At 40.1% G+C, this 25,385-nt stretch overlaps 1 protein-coding gene and 1 long non-coding RNA gene across 2 annotated transcripts; one reads left to right on the top strand and one right to left on the bottom strand.

Annotated features, from left to right (window-relative positions):
- Positions 1 to 79: 79 nt before the first annotated feature.
- On the bottom strand, positions 80 to 8,146 carry LOC148872829 (uncharacterized). The gene is made up of 6 exons (XR_016107074.1): positions 8,015 to 8,146; positions 7,827 to 7,929; positions 1,356 to 1,478; positions 1,163 to 1,254; positions 942 to 1,084; positions 80 to 246 (listed from the first exon to the last, which is right to left on the bottom strand). It is a non-coding gene; the product is annotated as an uncharacterized LOC148872829 (long non-coding RNA).
- Positions 8,147 to 10,186: 2,040 nt separating this feature from the next.
- On the top strand, positions 10,187 to 11,496 carry LOC148872828 (zinc finger protein 8-like). Its single transcript, XM_088967719.1, has one exon. It carries the CDS (start codon positions 10,533 to 10,535, stop codon positions 11,262 to 11,264), a length of 732 nt encoding a protein of 243 aa, XP_088823845.1. The 5' UTR covers positions 10,187 to 10,532; the 3' UTR covers positions 11,265 to 11,496.
- The last annotated feature ends 13,889 nt before the right edge of the window (positions 11,497 to 25,385 follow it).

Raw genomic sequence — 25,385 nt, 5'->3', positions numbered from 1 at the left:
TTTCAATTCTTGAGATATAATAATTAATCAACCCAATTAAAACAATTTCAAAAGTAAATAAGTCATTAAGTTCAACCACTTCAACAGTTATAAAACGACTCCGTAGTCAATAGATTAATAAATGAAGACACCACACAGAGATTGTCACCCACAATTTATCAATCTATTTATTGGGGTCTACCATAACTTCTACGAGGATGAAATCAGATCAGATCCACCGGTGAATGGGTCCCATTCTCACCTTAGCTGAAGATTACATATGCCAGACATCAGTACAATGGTAATGACTTTTGACCATACGTGCTATATGAGTTGTTCTAAAATTTATGGAGCTTTACCACCATTCAAGAATCAAATGCAAATGCAGGCAGTAAAAACGTAATGCAATGTTTGGAAGGAGTAAAAATACAAATTTATAGAGTATAAAGCCTTATATTTTATATTATTTTGTATACATTTGCATTGTATATATTTGTATTTGTATTTTTTCTAAATTGAGCTTAAAGTAAAATTAAGGTCTATTCAAGGTTTTTAAAATCGTACCAAGCAAGGAAGATCGTTTCTGGGTTGAATGGTCTGACTGTTCACTCTGAATGAATGGCTCATTCTGATAAAAAAAGTAAAAGAAACAAAATACGGTAAAAAACTTCTATTCAAATCAACGGTTCAAAAATTTGACCGCCTAAATCAACGATTTACTGACCAAATCAATGGTTTTTGACCAAAAAGAAATTTTAAGGTGAAAAATAACCAGTCCGGTCTTAGTCTGATTTTGAAAATATTGAAACTTGATTGATCTCTGAAAGAAAGAAAAAAAATAATTTTGATCAACCAATGAAGAATAAACACGTAGAAGGGGGGCATGACCATCCAGGCGAGAGCGCTCCCGCCTGATCACAAGTCATTATCAAAATGAAAGATTCCTTAACTTAACACCTCACCTTGGGGTCTTGGGTTGATGATGAGTGAAGTGGGGTCCCTTGGCTCTGGTAATATCGGTGGTGGGAGGGTTCTGGAAGATGACATAACATGGCTACAATTATAGCCTACCTTAATGGTGTGGACAAGGATGGTTTTGCAAAAACTGTCAAACATAGAAATGCTTACATGAGAAAGTTAATATCTCTAAGATATCCAAAACTAGTTTCATTTGTGTACTTACTTGACTGAATTCACATTTCCCACCTCCAACTTTTGGGTGTTGAAATACTTTTTTTTTTTTTTCTTTCTATCAGCAGGTGTCAATCAAGGGCCCTGCTGTCCACACAATGTGCAAGAAAAGGTCAAGAACTGGTATAGGAAGGAATGGAGTGAAAAAGAAGATAAGAAACACAAGTTGTATAGGGAGAATGTACCACTTTGGGACCACTTGATTATAAGCCAAAGAACATTGGTTGGGAAGGCAAGTAGAGTGTCCCACCAAGCCCATGGACTTTACTCCTCTTTCTTCGATGTGTGGGGGCTACTTCTAACAAGTACTAATGAACAACAACATCAACAATAAAGTAATGTCATGTCACTCATGTTGGGTGCCGAGGAAAAAGATAAATTGAATCTAATTACTTAATTACTTAAGTTGGAGAAATGGCTTTATCACTTGGTAATGTTAGGTTAAAAATATCCAATGTATTAGTGCGTATCGTATCGATTTTCAAGGTGATTGATGAATTGTTTCTTATAATTAGATAATTTCAATGGTTTAAAATGCAAATATAGGTTGTATCATATGTCCTGATAAATTGTCACATCAACTATCAATGCGCACACGGATTTTTCGTATCCAGAGTATTAATATTTTGAACCTTGATTGTTACTGCTTTAAAATAAAGGGTGAATTGTAGGACAGATGTTTGGTTCATGTGCTAGTGTACCTCCAGCATGGGCACTAAGAAATAGTACTTCAAAGCTCAAATGATTCCTTGAGTATGGAAAATTATGAAGCTCACTTTAACAACCTAAATTCAAAGGTACAAAGTTCAGGGGTGCTCATCAACTATCAAAGATAACCTTATTCATCTTTCTCCTATTGATTGGTGCAAGAAAGTAGATTGATGGTTATGGTTTTAATTGCTTGGAGGGGAGGGGGGGGGGGAGATGAAGTATCCAATGTTATTGAGAACAAATATGTGGTTGGAGTCAATTATTTTTGTACTTTATTTTGTCATACTCAAGTTCACACAACCATCAATCCACCTTGTGACTCTACTGTTAGCTTTGGTTTAAACTCTTCAAATATAAGAAAAAAGTATGTATGTAAATGCTATGTCTCATATCAACATCTTGAATAAAAGATGTGGACCATTTGGCAGTGATTGAAGTAATTGGGGGGGGGGGCCTTATTCATGTGAAGGTTGTTTAATCTGCACCTACAAATCAGATACTAGGGCCTAGTTGTGGCTTCAATGTCAAACTTTGGGAAACATATGAAGATGACTATTCACTTGATTCACATACTAAGAGTCCATTTCGTTGCAATGATCAAACACACTAATCAAGTACTAATTAGAGATACGGTAGTTCTGATAAACTTGCTTGTTGGGAATTATGAAAAGGACCCAATAAAATTCTAACTTCATTTTCATTGCAAAAAAAAAACAGTCATGCACAATTATTTCTCATAGCTACCTATGGAACCATATTTGTTAGTTGCACATTCTAATATTAGCTTTTTTTCATTTATAAGAAATTGACAATTTCTCAATCAGAAGAGGTTAGGACTTTCTCTTCAAAAGGAAAATCAATCAGATATAAGGAAAGAAAGGGGAATATTAAAGCTGCATTTGGCATTCCTTATTTTAAGGACTTATTTCCTTTTTACAGTTAAAAATGCCACTGTACACACTGAGTTTTTAACTGCATAAAGGAGATAAGTCTAATTGCAAAGACTCATGGGGTTAAGGATCCACTTTCATCCCTGAAGATATATTCTCTTATAACAATAGTAACCATTTAGGGAAAGATAAAATTTACTCCAGTATGAATATGGTTAATGAATAAGTGGTCATGATTCATGACTAGTAATTATGAGGAAACTAATTAATATTGATCAAGCTCAAAGAAAATCCAGAGAAAAAAAATATATAAATCAGAAAACTATAAAAGGTAGCTTATTAGTTGGATTGCAAATCCACATGAACCATCATTGAGCTTTCCAAAATTGGCCAGGTGATTGTGCTGGTAGCTGAGTTATTAATTCAAGGGGATTCAAAGCCTGACCCTATCAGTAATAAACTTATCTTAGCAAAGCATCCATCCCCTGTGGTTGGCTGTGCAGCTTTTAAAGATTGATACCCTTTATGCATCAGAAATCATACTCATTTATATGATTCTTATCAGTTTCAATTTGAAGAAACTGTAACTAAATTCATATTTTTTCTCATTCAATTCTATTGTGTTTCTTTGCTATGAACTACAATACATAATTATTTTCCCTTCTCTTTAATTCACACCTTTCTATATAAATGCTCTTTTAATGGGGGTGCAAGTTAGGGCTGGTTAGATCAGATTGAGGTATATAAACCCTAAACCAACATAAGTTGTTGAACCCCCAACAGTAATTAACCCTAATCCATACCAAAGTCATCCGGTTGGGTTAGGGTTGTGTTAGCCAAATTTCTTCACCTTCTTTTGCTTAAAAAATGTTCTTTATTACTTGAACTCATGATTTGCCGATTAAGGTTAAGACAAGGTTATTATGGTGTTTTAGAAGTACCATGCTTATGTTAACATCAAGGGGTGTTTGGTTCCCATTTGGAATTGGAATTAAAATCAGAATTGGAATTGCTTATTTCCTTGTGTCTGTTTGGTTAGACAGGAATCAAAATCAGATGGGGGAACGCCATTTCATCAGGAATGTGAGTAGGAATTCTATTTTACCCAACCCAACTAAATAGCTTCCAATTCCAATTCCAGATCTCTGTTCTCTCGAACTAAATGAACCCTAAGGCTGAGTTTGGAAGGAGTACAAATGCAAATATGTAAAGTGCAAAACCTTATAATTTATATTATTTTGTATGTATTTACGCTGTACATATTTGCACTTATACTCTTTCCAAACTGAGCCTAAAAGTCCTTGCATTTAAATTTAAAGCTATTGATACTTGTATATACATGCATGTCATTAGGGTTTACATGCTTGATTGTATAAATGTGGTGAAAAAGTAAATTATTAAGATTCAGTGGAGGTATTCCTTTTACTGTTAATTTAAGTCCTTTCTATTAGAATTCAGAAAGGGAAAAATGTAGAGAGAAATATAGAATTAATTGGACAATGTAAACTTAATTATTCATGAGCCTCGTTTCTCAAGCTGCTTTTTTTCTTAGTTTCTAGATTTTATATTATTTTTTCAATTTTAAGCTTTTCCTTAATTTACACCTAAGTAACAAATACACTAGGAAAAAAGTTTAACCATGAAGCTTAATTCACATAACCACATATACGATGGGATAATCTACCTTGACTGAGACTGATGAGCTGTCCAATTGGTTCATTCTTGGTAGAGGCAAATTCTTTATCAATAAGCTCTTCATCATATTTTGACTTTAGACTTCTCTTTGTTTAATGAGATATTGATCTTAATCAGATTTAACAAATCTTGCAGTTGCATGTATCTATCATCCCTTTCAGCAACTCAGCAAGCACATTTTGCTGACACTATGGTCAAAATTTATGATTTTCAGATATTTCTTAGAAAAATATTGTTTACAGATCCTACCTTGCAATAACCAATTTATAATTTTCTTTTTCTTTATTGTTATAAACTTGCAAGAAATCCCTTGGGAAAACTTTCAGTAATTGATTCAAACAACAATTGAGATTTTGAAATTTTCTCTCCCCCACCCCCACCCCCACCACACACACATACACAAAAAAGGAAAGAAAAAAATCAGATCAGTCACTGGGGCTAGCTTCTGATTTAGAAAAATGAACTCTTTTCTATGGTACAGCTTGCATCTTGTTTTTACACCACTAAAAGACTGGTTGTTTAAGGTTTTATTCAATATCTATATATCTATCTATGAACCATGATGGAACCAATCAAATGGATGTTTAATCTTGTCTCACTCGATACACTAATCAGATGGTTAATTAATTTTGTGGACAAATGGGGGGTGGTGCATAACCAACATGAGAGGCTCAAATATGAGACAAAGGGCAAATCCCATCTCTTACTCAACACATTAATCAGAGAGGATTTCATGGATAAAATAGTGTGGGGTGCAACCGACATGAAAGGTCACAAGAGTATGACAATTAAAGGGACAAAAATCATCCACTCTAGCGTCAATTCAAATCCCCCTCTAGAATCTAAACACAAAAGAAAAGGGAGGGCCAAACTCCAAAGGCTATAATACACGACCAAAAGACTCCTCCCTTCTCAATCACATTGATAATGCAACATCTGAAAAGAGCACATCGCCTTTTTCTTTCTTTCTTTCTTTCTTCTGTATTATCAAAGCCATTGTTATCTCACACTCACAGTCGAGATGCTTTAATTTCTGTGGTCCTTGCACTTAGTTCCGACAACATGAACAACCCATATGGCCCCAAGGAAAGCCCATCAATTATCAGAGCTTTAATAAGTTAAAAAAGAGCCGCCCATGTTGGCACCAAAGGTTGCAACTTCATGTTTTATGTTGATGATTCTATGCATATCCCTTCACGACTTCATGACTTCATGTTTTATGTCCATATATATACATATGTTGATGTTTTATGTCCATATATGTATGTTGATGATTCTATGCATATCCCTTCCATATCGGTTTGGTGGACCCTAGCTTGATGTTGTCATCATCACTCATCATCCATGCATGGTTCTCTTCTGTGAAATTTGAAATATCTCTTCTGTAGCTTTAAATTCGCCTATCTGATAGATAGGAGCATGAGCCTAACTGTCCATGGAGAGAACAGGAGTTCCAGAGAGCTCTTTATGAATTATGATCTCCACACAACACACATCTACATCTACCGACTGATGTTATCCACTCATTGGAACTCATGTTGCATCCACCAATGCGCATGGCCACACGACAGGAGTTCAGGAGACAGTGTCGTGTTCAGGACACCTAATTGGAGAGGGATGGGAACGATGAGAAAAAACGACCTTTCCCATTCGATGAGGAAAGATATCAAATAGCTAGATTGCAAATTTGGCATTGGCAGAAAGAGAGAGAGACCAAACACCGGCTTAGAGAATTAGGGTTTCCTACGATGGTGACGCTTTTGGTGTAAGTGAACAAAGACATTCAGGACTCAGGAGTAGTATCTCAAAGTGGTTCAATCTAATTGAATTCAATTCAAGCCCACCTGGTCCCCCCTCATCAGGCCTCACCCATCCCCACCCCTTTAATGGCAAAGAGGGGTTTGCTTGAATGAAAGGTTGCTGTTGTTAGGGTTGGGGAAGGGAGAGATTAGATAAAGGATAGAGGGTCGATGTTGTATGTGTGTGTGTGTGTGGGGGGGGGGGGGGAGTCCATCTCAGTGCAACCACAAAGGTACTTGGCCTTTAATTAAAACCCAATTTACTTCAACAAATGAGCAGATGGCCAGATGGGTTCAGCCCAAGTCCTCTAATTAAGCTCGTCTTAGATGGGAGCTGGGGACAGCGACTTGTCTTGGAATGGCAAGATGGGTAGAATTATGGGGATGTGCACAGTTAAGGCTGGGAATAATTGCAAAATGGGTCAAGCATGCACGAAAAAAGCAGTCTGTGTGTTGCAGAGAGACTCCCATATATCATTAAATTACTATTTCAGCTTAACACTCATTTAAATCTCAAGATACCCAGAACACAACATCATCCAAATTGAACAAGAAAGGAGAGAGAGAGAGAGAGAGAGAGAGAGTAAAAGAACTAAAGTGAGGTAAGACTCTCTCTCTCTCTCCCTTCCACTCACACAAATACAAATATAGAGCCACAATAACCACACCTATCCTTACACATGAGGGATTCAAAGTATAGGAACGGTTAAAAATAACACATAGAGGTTCAGTCACTGAGCCAGTAGTCCATGAAAGCAGTGAAATAAGGAAAAAGAAGTTGACAGAGAAGTCCTCGTCCCTTCTGAATATGACGATTACGTCATTTTCTTCTCCATAAATCGATTGATGTGAGCCCCCACATGGTATATATATGTACTCCCTAAAACTACACTGTTCTTGCTAGTGTTAAAATAAAGAAAAAGGAAAAAAAAAAAAACAACTCAAATCAGTACACATATAGTGCAGAACACTCTTGTTCCAAATTAAGTTCAATAATTAGGTAAACCAAGATATGCATTCATGTAGTAGACACATTAAATACAAGGAGAGACAGTACTGGAGCCTAAATTAAACCCCAGCTGAATCAGTTCATAGGTACCCGATTGTGTATATTACTGGCCTAAATTCAAGCCCCCCTCCATCATCTGATGAGTTTAATCTGAGATCTTCCAATCCAGAGTCAACCAGATCATGATTGAATTAAATTAACTTTGTAAATACTGGTAGATTCCAGATGGAGACTCTAAACCCTCTTATATATATATATATAGATACAGCTTGTCCCTGTCCTCATGACACACTAGACTAGGACTTCTCTTATATAAGCCTATACTAGGGCTTTGAAGAAAGATAAAGACAAGACAAGAAGCCTACTGTTGATCATGGTACACGTTTCGAAATTGAAGAATTAGGAGTAGAGCTAAACTAATAACAATGGGAAATCAAGGGCAGAGAAGAGATAATTTGAGTGAATCATGCAAAATAAAAAGTATAGTGAGTTACATGTCAAAATGCTAGAACAAACAAAGAAGTAAGGAAAAAGAAGGAAGAGACTACGTACTTTGTTACCCAACAAGGGTTTAGAGATGATTTTTTTTTTTCCATCTTCTCCAGCCCATTCGTGTAATCTGATTAACATTTCCAAGGACCACCTTGCAGAGTCCCTGCGGCAGATATAAAACAGCCAACAGCTATAAAGAAACAGCACCAACTACTAGTACCTGGACAGAGAGAGAGAGAGAGACTCACCAATGAAGTAGTTCGTCACTTCTCTCTCATCCTTACAACTTACAACCTTGGTGTTGACTGATGGATACACGTACATGCAATAAGAGAGATGGAAAGAGAGAGAGAGAGGGAAATCAGGAAGTTGCACCTTCCTTATCCTACACACCCAAGAGAAAAGGAAAGATGCCAAGGGATTTTTTTTAATAGTCCCCTTCTGTTTAAATTTGATGGTTAATTTTCTTAGTAACCCCTTTGCAGTTTTCCTTAAAATTTTAAGGTTTGCTGCAGATATATATATATACCCTTTTATATGTAGAAGGTTCTAAAGCAATATATGATTAGACATTATATGAGTTAGATGGCCCTACTTACTCTATCTTAAATAGGGTTCCTCTTTATGGTTTTCAACGCCAAAAAAAAACTAATTAATATGGTTGGATATAACTTGATCAACTACAAGATAGAAGAAAAATCCTTAATTTTATTTGGTGGTCATAGGCATCTAATCAAAGGTTGGGTCTGTGTCTAGTAGACATGTTATCCACAGTTTGTAGGGTTCACATATTGTATTCCACCAGTTGTCTCAAATGTTTCAGAGTACTCTCATACTTGGAGTAGTATTGGGGCTGCTAAATGTTTTGCTTGTAAATTCTGTCTTATATATATATATATGTGTGTGAATTTTTTAATCCTGAAAGTACTCATTAATTAATCTGTGTGGTCCACATGTGCTGGAAACTGGCAGCAGCTTCCAAGCATCAAGTCCAAATAGCTTCCAGTTAAATATGAGAGATTTAGAAATCCCTCCATTGCAATGCAACAGGGTTTTTTGGTAAATGTAAATGGGAATAACAACCTTTTTGTTTTAGTAAATGCACCATAAATTAATCAAACATCAAAATACATTTGGTTGCAATGCAGTTAGGGTTTTTTATATATCCAGTCTAACTAGAGAGAATTTGAAATCCCTTGCCTTCAGGGAAAGCCACATATCCATGCTGGGAGAATGTTCTGATTTTTTTCATTATCTATATTATATAACTAGCACCCCTTGATTGCAAGGAAAACCAGTTGTCTGGTTCTCTCTGTTAGTTGAAGCTAGATTTATGATTAATTAATTAAACCTTTATTTGGTTTTGCTTAAACCTATCATAGTGTTGGATATAAATGTTAAAGGAAAATGAGATCATCAACTCAGTTGGAGACATTACTTAATATTTCATTCCTGCGACAAGGGGATGGTGATTAAAAGGATACCCGTTGAGCAATTAACAGATTTCTTAGAACTTCTCCTGTATTGCCATGCATCCCTTCTTAATCAGGTTTCTCCACTGAAAGGATCACAAAATAAGAAAGGTTTAGGGGGATTCTTCTAATGAATGCAGTAATTAAGGCTTTGTTCCATTAATCATGGAGCTCACTTCAGTAGAAATTCAAATAAACCATTGCTAAAACACAGAAGTACTAGCTAGAGGATTTAATGTCCACCAGCCAGCTTCGGAATTTTGCTCTATCATAAAGTTAGAGCCAAACAGCAGAAACCAGAAACTTGTGGAATTGGGCCCTTTTGGCCCTGATTAAAAAGCCTATTTTAAAGGAAAATGCAGTGTATGCCAACTTTTCAGGTCTCCATTCTATAAGAGCCAACTTTGCAAAAGGATTTCATCTTTTATATTAATCTAATTCTAATACAGGACAAAATGGCATGCCCTCCTGATGAATTGTTTGTAACAATATAACACCAGGATTAAGAAAAGTAAAAAATTCAGGTAGGCATCTGTTTTAATTAAAGGTGAATATGCATTTAATAGTCTTGTTTTAGAAATCAGACTAAAAAAAAAGTGTATTTTATTTTATTTTTTGGAAGAATATGTGATGTATGTAGAATTAATCTATTAAAATGTGCATAATTATATTAAAATATTACAAAATATACTCAAAACGAATTAAAAATATTGTATTTGGGCCTTGTAATATTATTATTTTTGTAATTAATTGCTTATGCCCTTGAGGGGTACTAGATAACCCTTCTTTCTCTAATTGGAATTAGATATTAGAAGTAAGGCATCTTCTTGAATTTGTACTAAAATGGAATTAGACCTCATCAAAAGTTGTCTTGAACATTATTTTTCACTGTTCCCACTTCCCACAACAAATAAATGATATAGGGGTTACTCAAAAATAAATGAAATTGTTGAAGGTAAACTGGAGAGAGAGAGAGATCACCTTCACCAACACCAGCACTGGTGGACTTGTCAGGCCTTACTAGCAGATGGGGTCAGCAGGAATTGTCCACGGATCAGACCCCTCCGTTATAGGTCCCACCACACCCCCTTACCAGCCCAAAAGGAACCCACCTCTCCTTCTCCCTCTTCCTATTTTTCCTCCACCGGGTCTACTCTCTTCCCTCTTCCCTCTTCCCTCTTCCCTCTTGCTCCCTTTTCCAAGGTGGCTCAGGATCACTGCACCCTCCTTCCCCTTCCACCACCTCCTCTTGCTAATCTACTCCTGCTAGCCATCTATCTTCATAGACCTTTCAATGGAAAAAGCTGAGAGGGAAACTCATGACTTCATGAACGTAGATTCCTTCTCTCAGTTACCCTTCATTCGCCCTGCGCCTGTTAAAGAAAAGGGCATTCGACTCTTTGGTATTGAATTCGGTGGAGATGTTGCCACCGCCGACGAGTCCGAGTCAGTCGAGACCAACGTGACTGAGGATTCCAAGGACAACGACAACGGTGAGAGCGGCCGCAAATTCGAGTGCCATTACTGCTGTCGAAACTTTCCTACGTCTCAGGCTCTGGGAGGCCATCAGAATGCTCACAAGCGTGAGCGTCAGCATGCCAAACGAGCACACCTCCAGACGGCCATGGCGCAGAGCGGCATCCCTGACGGGCACGTCTACGGCCTTGTCAATTACCGGCAGCTGGGTTCCACTGCAACACCAACGCTGACCTACCGTTCTTGGACCAACACCAACGTCATCCCTACTAACAACCGATTTTACGGTAGCCACCATAGCTCCTTCCCTCAGCAGCAGCCACCCATCAACGGCAGCCCCTTGGCCTTGTGGAGAATCCCACCCGCTCAGAGCTCCCCGAATTTCAGCAACCTGGACCGTTCTTCACTGCTTCCGTTGTTTTCAGAAGACGATGACTCCAGACCAGCACCCATCGGTGGTGGCTCTACTGCTACTCATCAAGGGCGACATATGTACGAGGCCAAGAAATCAAACGTACAAGACCATGTGAGTTTGGATCTGCATCTGTAATCCTTTAGTTCTCATGAGGAAAGAAAAAAAAAATGAAAAACGAAAAAAAAAAACAAGAAATTGGCATTTTCTGATCAAATGCATCGATCTGTTTCTTTGCTTCTCAACCCAACGCATGTGGTGCCTGTGCGAGGCAATCTTAAGCAAACCCATTATTGTTTCTTGAGCAAAGTATCATAATTTTAGTATGAATTAACGTATAAATGGAGTACTTTTGTTGATTTGCGTTAAATTAGTTCGAAAGATAACAAAATCATGAGGAGATGGAACCCTTTAATTAGTGCAACCCCTCCCTGTGTTAGGAGAACTATACTGGTCACGCATGCGCCGTTATTAAGAATTCTGTGACGTGGGTAGTTTTGTCTTCATCATTTTTGGGATCCAGACTACATTTTATGAATTCATATATACTAGAGGTTTTAAGTGAGTGAGATTCGATGATGTAATCAGGTGGTAGCAAGCAAGGGAATCTATTGCTAGCTCGTAAAATAAATTCTGATGTTCTCACTCAGAAACAGAAAGAAACAGATGAATTCGCCATGGCAGTTGCAGTTATTAGCTGCTGCTAGCACAGCTTGCATCCTTGCACTACTTTAAATATGCCAATACCTTTTTCCATTTAATGGGTTTTAAGCTTGATCTACAATTATTTGTATGTCATTCTAATTTCTGATTTCTCTGTGTGTGTGTGTGTGAGAGAGAGAGAGAGAGAGATGTTTATATAAATTACATTCGATCAACATTTACTGCCAAAGTAGGCCCAAAACAGAAGCGGAGGTTTTGGTGCTTCCAGTTTTGGTGCTTCCAGTTTCTGGGGCTGATCGAGGAGGTAGTAAAGCTTCTGTGGAGACAAAGATTTGACGTTGGCATGGGATTTGGTTAATGAGGAGTGGTCTAGCCAGTTGGAAATTGCCAAACCCAAAACAACATGATTCTGAACCAGGTGAAGAGCTGTCCACAGTCTATCACCTTGATATGGCATAAGCAGCTGGACGGGTAGCCCGAACTCTAAAAGGCCTGATTTGATCTAGTCAATGGCTCTGGGCAAGGACATAGAACCTGTTTAGAGTGTAGACTAGGATATATGGGAATAACCAATCAGAGATTGGATCGATCAAGACTCGAGAGACTTCGACCTTTGCTGGCAGTTTTGAGGCCACTATTTACAAGTAAACAGGAGGATAAAGAAACCCATATAACCCGACACATGACAACTGTCCGATATGTCATCTGACACAATTTATCAAGGTTGATGATCTCTCTGTATATATACTTGATAGGGTTTCAGGTCTCGTGGGACCCTCAGTTGACATCTGACTAAGTGAAAACAGATGGCACTGATGTGGACTCATCGTCCAAAAGTTTTGGGCTGTGGCACTGATCGAGATTGTGATCATTCACCTTTAAAGAAGCATCATCGATCATTGGTAAAGGACTAGGGGAGAGGAAGGGATATATAGGGAGGCAATGGGTGATGACTGATGACTTCTCTCTCTTCTCTTTCTCTGTCTGTTTTTCTTCTTTTAACTAATAATAAAAACTCAATTATTCTTTACTACCAGACCAGACCAGACCGATGGACGACAGTGTGGCACCAAAGCTTCTTTCTAGGCTTGAAAATAACAAAACTGGCCACGAAAGAGATGTTTCCGGGGCACCATAGTCTTTGAAGAAACACATGAACATGGTAATTAAGACTGCAATTTCATTTTTTCTAAATTTTGAATTGTTGTAGTTCTGCAGTGGAATTTAAAATTCTCAAGTGAATTTTCTATTATTGCTGCCTTTTGTACGTACCCCAGGTACATCTCTTCTCTTCTACATGTGTTCATGGCTGCATGTGCGTGTCTTTAGTCATAAAGATATTTATTTGCAACAGTACTACTGCTACTGGTCTGATCTGTCTCTCATGGACGACAAGGCCTCCAAAGCCTCTTATATATATTTGGTGTGCCCACAGACAGACTGAGAGTTATTAGCAGAGAAAGCTTCATCTGTTTTGAAATATTATATTGTAGCAGAGAAAGCTTCTGCTACAATATTTCAGCAACCTAAGAAAAAAAAAACACCCACCCAGTTTAGTTGAAACAAACACTGCTGCCTGTATATATAGCTAAACGACTGAAGTTTAGTGAATTCATCATCAGAATTCCCTTCTTTGAAATTCATCACTAACCATCTTAATTGGCTACAGACATCTACTACTTGATACGATCAGTTCCTTGCATTTATACGTCAACATATTAAAGAACTACCAATAATTAAACACTTCAGTCACTGAAGACCGACTTTGTTCAGGGCTCAAGAACAAATACTTTGCATGCAAGTGGGAGTTGCACCGTTTACCACCAATCAACACTGAGAGGATGAAACGTGGAATCTCCTCCGACCATCATTCTGAGTCGTCACGGTAGTCATTGGTCGTCTCTTCCATGAACTGCTTTTTGAATATACTTTCTGCTTGAACAGAGATATTTGTAGAACTAGGTTGACCTCAACTACTAGGCTAGTACTATGCGATAACGACGCGAATGAACCCAAACGCTCCATGAAGTCAGTGTTCGACCGGCAACTCTTCAACCAATTAATTTTTCTTTTTCATGTTGGGTTGATTAACATTCCAAGCCCGGCCGGTCCAAGTTCAACCAAATGCCAGTTAGCCAGTTGGATAGTTTTCAGACCGGATTGGTCGACGGTGTTTTCCACCCAGAACGGACTACTAAGGTTGGTCCGGTACTAGCGAAGACTACTTCAATTGGGTAATTGCTATTCCAACTTCCAAGGCGAAATGCCAACTGCCTAACTTAAGCCTGTGATGGGGAAATGAAGTGGGGACCCAAACCCAATTCCCTACTGTCTAGAGAAAAGGAAAATCCATAGCCAAACAATAAAAGAAATGAAATTGCTTTAATTTCCTTTTAGAGATTGCTCATCTCACCTAATGTAGAAGCTGTTAGAATAAAGCATACCTCACCATGGCGTACAATTGACAGTCTTTAACAGGAAAGGTCATAATCATGAAGATGAAGGCTTGAGACTCATTACCCAACCTACAAATAAGAACAATACGATGTGTCCATCTCTCTTTCTTCCTTTCTTCTTTAGTTTGCTAATTAGAAATCCAAATTTTCTGTTGCACATGATCAACAAGCAATCACATTATAAGAAGCCAGTACACATTCATATATAGTTGTTGTTACAGTCAATGGGAAATCAAACTGTTCACTAATTTACTATTCCACTTACAAATGACAAACCCATGAAAATGAATACCAACTACTTTATTCTGTGTGGAAAACTATAGCATTAATTCTCTTCTATTTGGTAATACGATTTAACAGTTCCTTAAAGATCAAAAGTTGTGTCATGTCTCAACCATAAGCAACTGCATACTATTCTGAAATATATTCAGTAGGTGGAATCCTGTTATCAGCCAAATTTAGAAGTTCTTTCTCCTCAGAGAGAGAGAGTGAGACCAACTCAAGAACCTGCCATATTTTATTCTGGATTTTGGTTTCATTAATTCCAACCAATTTAAATTTTGTTTTACCCGTTGGAACAGGTCCGGTCTTGCTGCGAGGAACCACTGACTGACATTATATATCCTGAATTAATAAAATAATGAATTAAAAAAAGGATAATTTATTAAGGCACCCTATAGCTTTGGATATTGATCGAGACATACCCTTTAATTTGCATATTACTAAAATACCCCTGATAATTTGTAACTTTTTTTACTTAATCCACCTATCAACGAAACCTTTGTACATCCATTTATATAAAAATACCCCTAACAAGAGCCATAGCTCTAGCATCAGTTGTAATGCTCCCAAACATTCTTTCAATGACAACATGTCAAATAATAGAGACCCCATTAAACTTTTGAATAGGGATGGCAACCTTTTCCATTTCCCTGATCCCATGAAGATTATTTATCCTAAATGGGGTGGGATGGGATGATTGGACTGGGGAGAGCATTCCCTCCCTAAGGGATCTCCACTTAGTAAAATTACTAAAATACCTTTAATATATCAAACCATTGAGACTCCATATGTATTTATTTCTTTAATTATTTCCTCATGTACTAATTGATTACCAACGCTTTATGTTGAATATGTGTGATTTTCTTATTAATTAGTTAATGAATTTTGGCTAATATCTTTAAAATATGATTGAATATGTTTATATATATATGCATCTAATTTATAGTATTGAAAATTGTAACTATTTTATTTTTAACAAAAAATTGAAATGAAGTAGAAATAAAAAAATAAATTGAATTTGAGATCATAACAAAAAGGAAGAGAGTGGGGATCCCCATTGGGACGGGAATGGGGACCCATTACAACTGGTGCTTGTTAATTAAGGGTATTTTCAGAATAAAAAACATGCCCAAAATGATATACAAACAGTTCTTCGCTGTAAGTGAATTAAAGAAAGTGATTGCAAAAGTAAATGGGTAGCACAAACTAAAGAGTAGGTCTAAGTAAATACATGAAACTACATATAGGGGGTGTAAGTGATTAGGGGTGTCAATGGATTGGTTTTGGGTTGGACCCCGTCCAAATCAAAATCAATTTGGACGGATTAGACGGACCAATAAGACATTGAATTGGACCAATCCAAACTTAGAAGTCCAAAGTATTTATTGAATTGGATTGGACATGGTCTATCCGTAATGAATATTTATAATGGATTGGGTTGGATTAAGCCAATACCTGGCCCATTAATAGAATATAAGAATATAAACTAAAGCAAATTTGAACAGATAGGACAGTCAAGACATTGAATTGGATCGATTCAAAATGGTCCAAAATGTTCATTGGATTGTGATGAAGGAAGATTTGGCCCGACCTCGTAATTACGCAACACGTGGCAAAGGCAACAGCTCGGCACCACAGTGCACCCAAGGCGCGAGCACCAAAGGGAGGAACCAGCGGTCCGAACTCCCTACCAATAGTCCAAACTCCCTACTAGGAGCCCGAACTCCCTACAAGGAGCTCGAACTCTCCCTTAGGCCCCGAGCCAAACACAAAGGATAATAACCCGAACTGGCCTGCCCCATGGCAGTTCGGGACACACCTCTATCCGAACTCAAAACTTCACCTCGCTCACCACTCCAGCACTTCACCTCCAGGACGCCGAACTGAACAACCGTACCATGCCTGACACCGAGGAAGTTCGTATCAAGGAGCGACGCACCTGACTGACTTGGGATCTGACGCTTGACAGCCGCACTTCAAGCGGCCGCCTCCCACCGCCACCTCCAGTTACAGAGACGGCTCCAACAAAGAGCAGTGGCGGTTCTGTCCCAGTAGAAGGGATGACACCCGAACTAGCAGAAGCACAGAAGTAATCATACCCGACCTGACAGAAGCCTCGGAGTGAGTGCACGAAGTGGTTATAAAAGGCCCCTACCCCCAACAACAAGGTATGTGAACTTTGCGCCATCTGGTTTTTATCTTGCATTTGAGAGAATACTAACTTGAGCTTCAGAGCAATAACACCGGGTTCCCCCGGAGTTCCCTCATCTTCTTCATTTTAGGCTCCTCGTTGCTCCAGTCAGAGGCAAGGTCGTTGAAAGCTAGGACCGGCCGGATTGTGCACCATCAATTGGTGTCGTATGTGGGAACGCTTCTAAAAGCCTCCCTCTAAAACTCCCATTACCTCCTCTTCTTCCAAAAAACTCCAACACCCATGGCTTCTTCCAACAATGCCAGACATGGCACAGAAACGAACACCACCGGGGAACAACTCCAAGTCCCCGTGGTGTGCATCGGACAGTTCACCATCCCCCTCCCGGTGGATGGGATGACCAGCTTGAATGTGCCACTAGCAGTGGTGCCCCTAAACCTTCCTGCCCTGAACATCCCTCTTCCACTCCCTATCAAAACAACTTTTGTTGAACCAACTGTTGTCCCACTGGTGACCTGCCAGAACCAGTTGGATGACCTAATGCAATGCATGCGGGCAATGAAAGCCCAAATGCAGCGATTCCAGCAACATCAACTCCAGCAGCACCAAGTACTACACCACCTCTCTCAACACCATTATCAACAGCAGTTCCCTCAGCTACCCCTAAACCAGTCACTGCTTCCACCTCGGCACCCTGTTCTGAAGCCGGTTAAGGCCTCCCCTTAGGGTGGACGCTCTCACCAAGGAGAAGCCTCCCAGCTTCAGAACCCCCCTAATAGTCAGGCCTCATCCCCAGGCCGAAAGGAAAGGAAAATCACCCCCGCCTCGTAGTTCGCAGGCGGGTCGGGAACCTCGCCCGCAAAATCAGCACCTCGGCACTCCAAGCTTGAGTTCCTGCTCACGGAGAACCGGTTCAGCACCCTAGCAGCAGACTACCAACATTTTAGGCCAATCGAGCTCAGCAACACAAAGGCCAGCAGCGCCAGTACCAGGCCCGCTTAACAACGAAGGCGCCGACGAAGTCGCCGAACTGCCACCCGTGTCCTGCCCGAGCTCAGAGGTAAGGAAGAGACAAACTCGGATGAGGTAAAAGCTGCCCCAATTCTCTCAGCTCCTTCCCCCCTCGCATCAGAACTCCTAGCAATCCCCATGCCCAGAGACTTCAAGCTCCCACTTTGGGCAAGTATGATGGGTCCTTTGACCCCAACGACCACGTCGATGCTTTCCAGTCCCGAATGCACCTCGCTAGGGCCAGTGAATCATGCATGTGTGTGGCCTTCACCACCACCTTCAGGGGGTGGCCCGCATCTGGTACAGGAACCTAGCCCCGGGTCAATAAGAAGCTAGACCCAGTTCGTGCAGGTCTTCACCGCACACTTCGTTACCAGCAAGCGGTGCCCCAGAACCGAGGAAAACATCTTCAGAGTAGTCCAGAGGGAAGGAGATCCATCTGGGGCTACATCAAGTGGTTCAACGAAGCATGCTTGCAGATACCGCGATTAGACCCCACAGTACAACTCATGGCGGCCAAGAGAGGATTAACGCACAAGGAGTTCAAATGGCACTTGGTGGCCAGCCAGCCCGCAACCGTGGCCGATTTCCTCAAGCTCGCGGACAAGTTCATGAGAATAGAGGAAGAAATCAACCAAAGAACCGAAGGCAGGGTTGAGAAAAGAAAAAGAGAAGGTGAGCCCTCCAACCTAGGCAACAGAAGAAACCAAGCCTGGGAGGCGAAGCCAAGCCAGCCGTCCCGAGCTCCCTTAGCAGTTCGGACGGATTACACGCTGTTAAACACAAGGCGGGCCGAGATCTTGATGACAATCAAGGACGCCCCATACTTAAAGTGGCCACCTCGCCTAAAGAGTAATCCAAACGAGAGAAATAAAAATATGTACTCTAGTTTTCGTAGAGATCACGGTCATAGTACCGAACAGTGCAATAATCTCCAGGACGAGATAGAGGAACTTATCCATCGCAAATACTTGAGAAATTTTGTACAGCATAATGATAATAATAATAAGGCAAGTCGGCAAGGGGAGCACGGAAATGATGCCCCCGAATCCAGCAGCAGACCGACCGAAGCTTTGCAGCGACAGCCTCCAGAAGAGAGGCTAGTTCGGGGAACCATCCATGTGATAGTGGGAGGTTTGGTGGTAGCAGGGTGTATTTCGGCAGCAGCACGAGCGTCAGTTCGCGAGGCAGCCCGAGAAGAACAAAACCCTCCAAAGAGGTTGAAGACAGAAGAACCAATATTTTTCACTAAAGGCAACGCGTGAGGTGTCCACTACCCCCACGATGACGCACTTGTCATAAAACTAAGGATCAGCGACTTCGAAGTCAGGCATGTACTTGTGGACTCAGGCAGTTCGGCGGACATCCTCTTCAAGTCGACATTTGACCAGCTATAGTTGCAAAGAAGCAAGCTGAAGCCCGCAAACACTTCTCTGGTGGACTTCAGCGGAGAGGAAGTCAGGCCCCTTGGGAAGATAACAGTACCTGTGGAAGTCGGCACATGGCCCTGCGCGGTCAGACTCAACCACAATTTCCTGGTGGTCGCGACCCCCTCCCCATACAATGCCATAATAGGGCGGCCAATTACGCATGTTCTGCGGGCAGTGGTCTCCACCTACTATCTGGTAATGAAGTTCCCCACAGACTTCGGTGTGGGGGTAGCGCGGGGGGACCAGCTTGAGTCCCGCAAGTGTTATGTTGCCGCCCTGAAGGGAAAAACCAAGGCAGCCGACGACCGCGAATTGGAGCGACCTACAGAGCAGGGCGAGGAACGAGCTTCACCCACAGAGGAAACGGTCGGAATCCCAAACTCGGCTACAGATCCGACTCGAATGCTACAGATCGGTGCTTTCGTCAAGGAGCCTCTACGAACCGAACTAGTGAGTTTCTTACTTCAAAATTTAGATATTTTTGCATGGTCTGCGGTCGATATGCCCAGTATTGACCCTGGCCTTATAACTCACAAACTTAACACTGACCCGTTAGACAGAAGAAACGCAACTTAGCCCGGGAGCACTGGAGGGCGGTCGACGAGGAGATCAAAAAACTCCTCGCAACGGACTTCATAAGGGAAGTTCATTACCCGAGCTGGGTAGCCAACCAAGTGCTGGTGAAAAAGGCAAACGGCAAGTGGTGCATGTGCGTCGACTACACCAACCTGAACCGAGCTTGCCCAAAAGATTGCTTCCCCCTCCCCAGAATTGACCGCCTAGTGGATGTGACCTCGGGACATGAGTTGTTAAGCTTCTTGAACGCCTACTCAGGCTACAACCAAATCAGGATGGACCAGTCCGATGAAGAAAAGACCAACTTCATAACCGAGTTTGGCCTATATTGCTACAAGGTCATGCCCTTCGGACTGAAGAATGCTGGGGCGACCTTCCAAAAACTTGTAAATAAGCTATTTCAACCCTTAATTGGCACGAAAATAGAATGTTATGTAGACAACATGGTCGTCAAAACGCAGTTCTCACAGAAATTAATACAAGACTTAGATTTTGTCTTCCAAATTCTGCGTCAATTTAGCTTGAAACTGAACCCCAAAAATATGTCTTCGGTGTCACCTCGGGTAAGTTCCTAGGGTACATTGTCAACCGGTGAGGTATTGAGGCCAACCCGGACAAGATAAAGGCCATCCTAGATATGAGACCGCCCCGAAAAGTAAAAGAGGTTCAAAGGCTAAACGGCCGCATAGCCGCTCTAAGCCGCTTCATGTCCAAATCAACAGACCGTTGTCTCCCTTTTTTTAAGGCAATCAAAGGCAAAGGGTTCGAATGGACCCAAGATTGCCAACTCGCGTTCGACGAGCTAAAGAGCTACCTCGCCACTGTGCCAACCTTAGCTAGGCCTAAGAAGGGCAAGGTCTTAGAATTGTACCTCTCGGCGAGCGATGAGGTGGTCAGTTGGGTACTAATAAAAGAAGTAGATCGGGTCCAGCGGCCCGTCTATTATGTTAGTAAAATTCTACAGGGAGCAGAGACGAAATACCCATAGATAGAAAAGCTAGCATATGCACTAGTAATTGCAGCTCGGAAACTCCGCCCATACTTTCAGGCTCACACCGTCATCATCTTGACTGACAAACCTCTGAGGCAAGTCTTACTAAAGCCTGAGGTTTTCGGTCGACTGACGAAGTGGGCCATCGAGCTCAGTGAGTATGACCTCCAGTACAAGTCACAAACTACCATTAAGGCCCAAGCCTTAGCAGATTTTATCATCGAGTGCACATTCAGCCTCGAAGCCCCTAGGCCAGTTGAGCCCGAGATCCCCAGTTCGGGTGAACCCGGAGCTCCCAAGCCAATAGAGTCTGAACCCCGTGAAGTAGCAGCCAGTGTGGCATCTCTCCGAGCCCAAGCCAATAGAGTCCGAACTGGCAGAAGCACAGAAGTAATCATACCCGACTTGACAGAAGCCTCGGAGTGAGTGCACGAAGTGATTATAAAAGGCCCCTACCCCCAACAATAAGGTATGTGAACTTTGCGCCATCTGGTTTTTATCTTTCTTTTGAGAGAATACTAACTTGAGCTTTGAAGCAATAACATCGGTTTCCCCTCAAAGTTCCCTCATCTTCTCCGTTTCAGGCTCCCCGTTGCTCCAGTCAGAGGCAAGGTCATTGACAGCTAGGACCGGTCGGATTGCGCACCATCAGATTGGATTTTGCCTGGTCCATTTGTAATGGACTCACATTGAACTGGATTGGATTGGACCAAATCTAGTCCAAATGGCACCGCTAAATAGTGACCCTAAAGATAACTTTATTCAACTTGAATGTATGATTTTCTTTGGGAAGAGTGCAATACAAATATGTGAAGTGCTATACAATATTTCTAAACCTTCTATTTGCACTTTTCCCAAACCTTAGTCTGTGTTTGGTTGTGGTGCAAATTTATTTGCACTAGTACAAATGCATGAGTGCAAATGAAAAAAAAATGCAATTTCTCATTTAATTTTGTCAAAATTTGAAACTCAAAACATTTGCACTGCCATAGTTTTGCAGCAGTGCAAATTTATTTGTATTGCAACCAAACACAGCCTTAGGCTTAGTTTGGAAGGAGTACAAATACAAATATGTAAATTACAAAGGTTTGTATCTTGTATTATTTTGCATGCATTTGCACTACATTCCAACCAATTCAAATTGAATCATATCAATTAGGATTAGGGTGAATTTAGGGAGTTTTTTTTTTTTTTTTGGTTCAAAACCCATTCCTTTGAAGCAAAATTTTAACCAAATTTGGCCTAAGCCATAGATATCTATGAAACCATTGGGATGAAACCAAGAAAACAATTATATATTTGGATCCTCCAACCTAGATTATATAAGAATTTGGAAGCTTATTGTGGTAGTTGGAAGCAATGCTAGAAAAGACCTATGTAATGCACGGGCTGGTGTTAAGATGTCCATGTTACATTCAATTTCTTAACTGAATTGGTTGTGGGTGAACTTGAATAGTACTATAATTAAACTATGACAAATATATAGATGGAATGGAATTTGGAGTTCGAAAACTAAATATACATTTCTGATGTAGGCGCACATGATAGGCTCCGGATTGTGCCATGTGGCATCAGTTAGATGGAATCCTGGCCATCCATCTCTAACTGCCTCCAACCACTCCATGGCAATGTCAACTATAAAAGCGGGTGCCCAACTCAAGGTAAATCCATCTTGTTCATTCTTGTTCTTTTGTATTCTTACTTTCGAGAAATCTCATCTAAGCTCTTAAAGAATAAACTCTGAGCCTTTGTCTCATGCCTCGTTCGACCCCTCTTTAGCACCTGATTAACTTGATCGTCGAAGTCTCCACCCCTAGGATAACACTCGGGGCCTTTGATGTATAATCTTCTCTTGCTCATAGGTTGGATCCATTGGCATTGGACATTAATGAAGTTACCTTATTGCCCTCAGCCCTATTCTTAGAAGCAATAATTTCAAAAACTAACTAGCTCATAACTGCATTATGTTGTTCTTCTCCATTTTTTAACTCGTTCAATAAACCCATCAATTGATGCATTTAGGAGAAGAAACATACAAGACACTGGTGAGGATAAAAGGAAGCAGAGAGGGGTGGGAGAAGGAATTGAGGAATAAAAAATGAATAAAAAGGAAGAAAGAAAAGAAAGAAGGGGTAGAAAAGAGTACAATACATTATCATTATCATTAGGACCACTTCGGAAAATTGACAGAAGAGGCCCCTTGTTTAGTGACTTGTCGAGAATTTAAGCAATTGTCGGTCCACAGCCCCATACAACTTTGTAAAACGAGGTAAAAAGACAGTTTCTACAGTGTTTTATGGATGGGATGCTTCTAACATGCGCCTCCTGTGCAATGTGACACCTAACTACTTCTGTCGTATATAAGCCCTACTGACAGTACTAGTTAGTGTATATTGTAGTAAATACGTGCCCTTCGTAGCCATATGATAGGAGTCCGGATCTCCTCCCATGAGAATTCTGTTCACGTTAATCATCACTGTCATACATATAAATCATCTCATCTTCGGCATAATATTATGTAAGAGGAGATGTTCCTAATTCACGGGGTAATATAGTGTGGGTAGGCATGTATAAAGTTCGCGTAGACAGTAGATTCCGAGTCATATGATAGAGCCATTGCCCATTGGTGGGCTCCTTAGGCTTCTGTTTGGTTGCCTTCATTTTAACCTTCAAATGGCTGGAAGAAACATATGGCCCCCCTCCCTTTCAACTATTTATGGATCTAGTGGGCATTCACATTTTAGTATAAAATCCAAATTGCCAATTGAGTTTCTCTTTTCATTTCCTTTTTTTTTTCTGCCTGGGTTGTTTTATTACTTCTCTTAAACTCATTCAATTCAATGTGGAGTTTCAATTAATTTGTTGGTTTTCATGATCTCACCATTTGTCAAAGGTATAGACAAATACTGGGTCCCCTTAATTAATTCTAACTTAATCAAAGGTGCAACCCATTTGATCCCCTCGATTTAATTTTGCACTAATCTGCCAAGGCATGGAAACAAATTAATTACGTGGGTGAATCAATGAGTAGTTCAAATTAATTCCAAAGGAAGTAAATTGAGATGGTGTATTATAAATTAAGGGTCCGTTTGATTTGTATACGGATTTGAAATCAGAATTGGAATCAAAATCCTTTATAATCAGAATCTGAATTATCTATTCTAATAATCAGTTTAGTTCAGACATGATTGAGAATGAAAATTAGAATCAGCAGGAATAGCACTTTATTCCTAAGAGAAGGGTAAAGAATATATAGTCTTTTATATGGGAAAATGCCATTCTAGCAGAAATGAGAATAAAATTCCAGTTCCATAAAATCAAACAGTTGAAATTGAAATAGCCAAATAAAAAATTCTAATTCCAGACCCCTATTGCCACAAACCAAACTGGACCTAAGACCCCATCAAGCGCATGAGATGAGAGTCTGTTTTGTCCTTCCTCACCACCTCTCAATAACCCGGCCCACACCCCAACTGTCTCTCTCTCTATGTATTATGTGTAGGGATTTGTGCCACGTCTAGGGCATAGAGACTTCACAAATAGTAACTGATCAAGTGGAGGTACAAACATGGAGCCAACAGCATCATTTCTGATCATCAATGAAGGGGAACAGTGGGGTACTACACATGATAAACATGGATAGGCTAACCCACATACATATCCCATCCCATCAGGTAAGAATCACACTTGTGGATCCAGCTCCATCATCCTTAATGAAGTGGGGTAGTGCTTTCCCAATATCGTACACTTGCTTCACTTGTGCATTAATTTGGCCTGTTTAATTTTCTGGCCACTCTCGTACATTGCTTGAATCAGAGCCTCAATGCTCCAAATGAAAAATGATGAAATAATCAGACCCACCTCTCTTACCTTTTTCTTTTGATTACCAAGTATATAATCAATCAGTATTTGAACTATTTCTCTACTTTTCAGAGGCATTTGCTATAGGGATTTGGGCTATGTTTGGTTTCAAAAAGAAAGGCAATACTATATGAGAAATGGGAAAAGTTTTAATTAATCACAATCCTAATGAATTTTGATGAAAATCTACCTAATTGATTTCTACTTTTATGATACCTGGCTGATTGGTTGTAAGTTTTTCTGGTGTCATAATCGAACCCATATTATATATACCTTAATTAATAATTTTCACTCAACTTTCTGTTTTTCTCTTGTCTTCTATCAAACCAAACACAGTTTTAAAGTAAAATTGTGAGTGAATAAGGGATAGGGAGGTACTACTCTTGATAAAGCTTTACCTACCCCCCGCCCTAAGAATATGGGAAAGTGAAACATACATCAGCACAACTACTGATGATACGTACTACTACTGCAAAGGCAATGGAAATATGGAATTAACAGTTAAGCCGAACTATGTACAGTGAGTGACTGTGTCTGCCATGGAATTGAGCAAGATTTTATGTTCTTTGTTACGTTGTATCTAATCATAATCTCCAATCAAATCGGATTGCGATGACATCTACATTGCATTCACAAAAGAAGCCATTAGAGTGCAAAAGCAGCTTGGGAATCAGAGTTTTAGGCTTGCTTTGGAAGGACTATAAATATTTTGTATTATTTATATTTTATTTTTTTTAAACTAAGTTTGAAAGGAGTATAAATACAAATATATAGAAAGATTTTGTACTATTTTTATATTTGCACTGTACATATTTGTAGGGGTGTCATTGGATCGGT

This window comes from Nelumbo lutea, chromosome 2 (assembly GCF_056320005.1).
Source record: "Nelumbo lutea isolate HS-2025 chromosome 2, American lotus-T2T, whole genome shotgun sequence".
In the NCBI taxonomy this organism is placed as follows: Eukaryota; Viridiplantae; Streptophyta; class Magnoliopsida; order Proteales; family Nelumbonaceae; genus Nelumbo; species Nelumbo lutea.
This window is presented reverse-complemented; position numbering and strand designations above follow the sequence as displayed.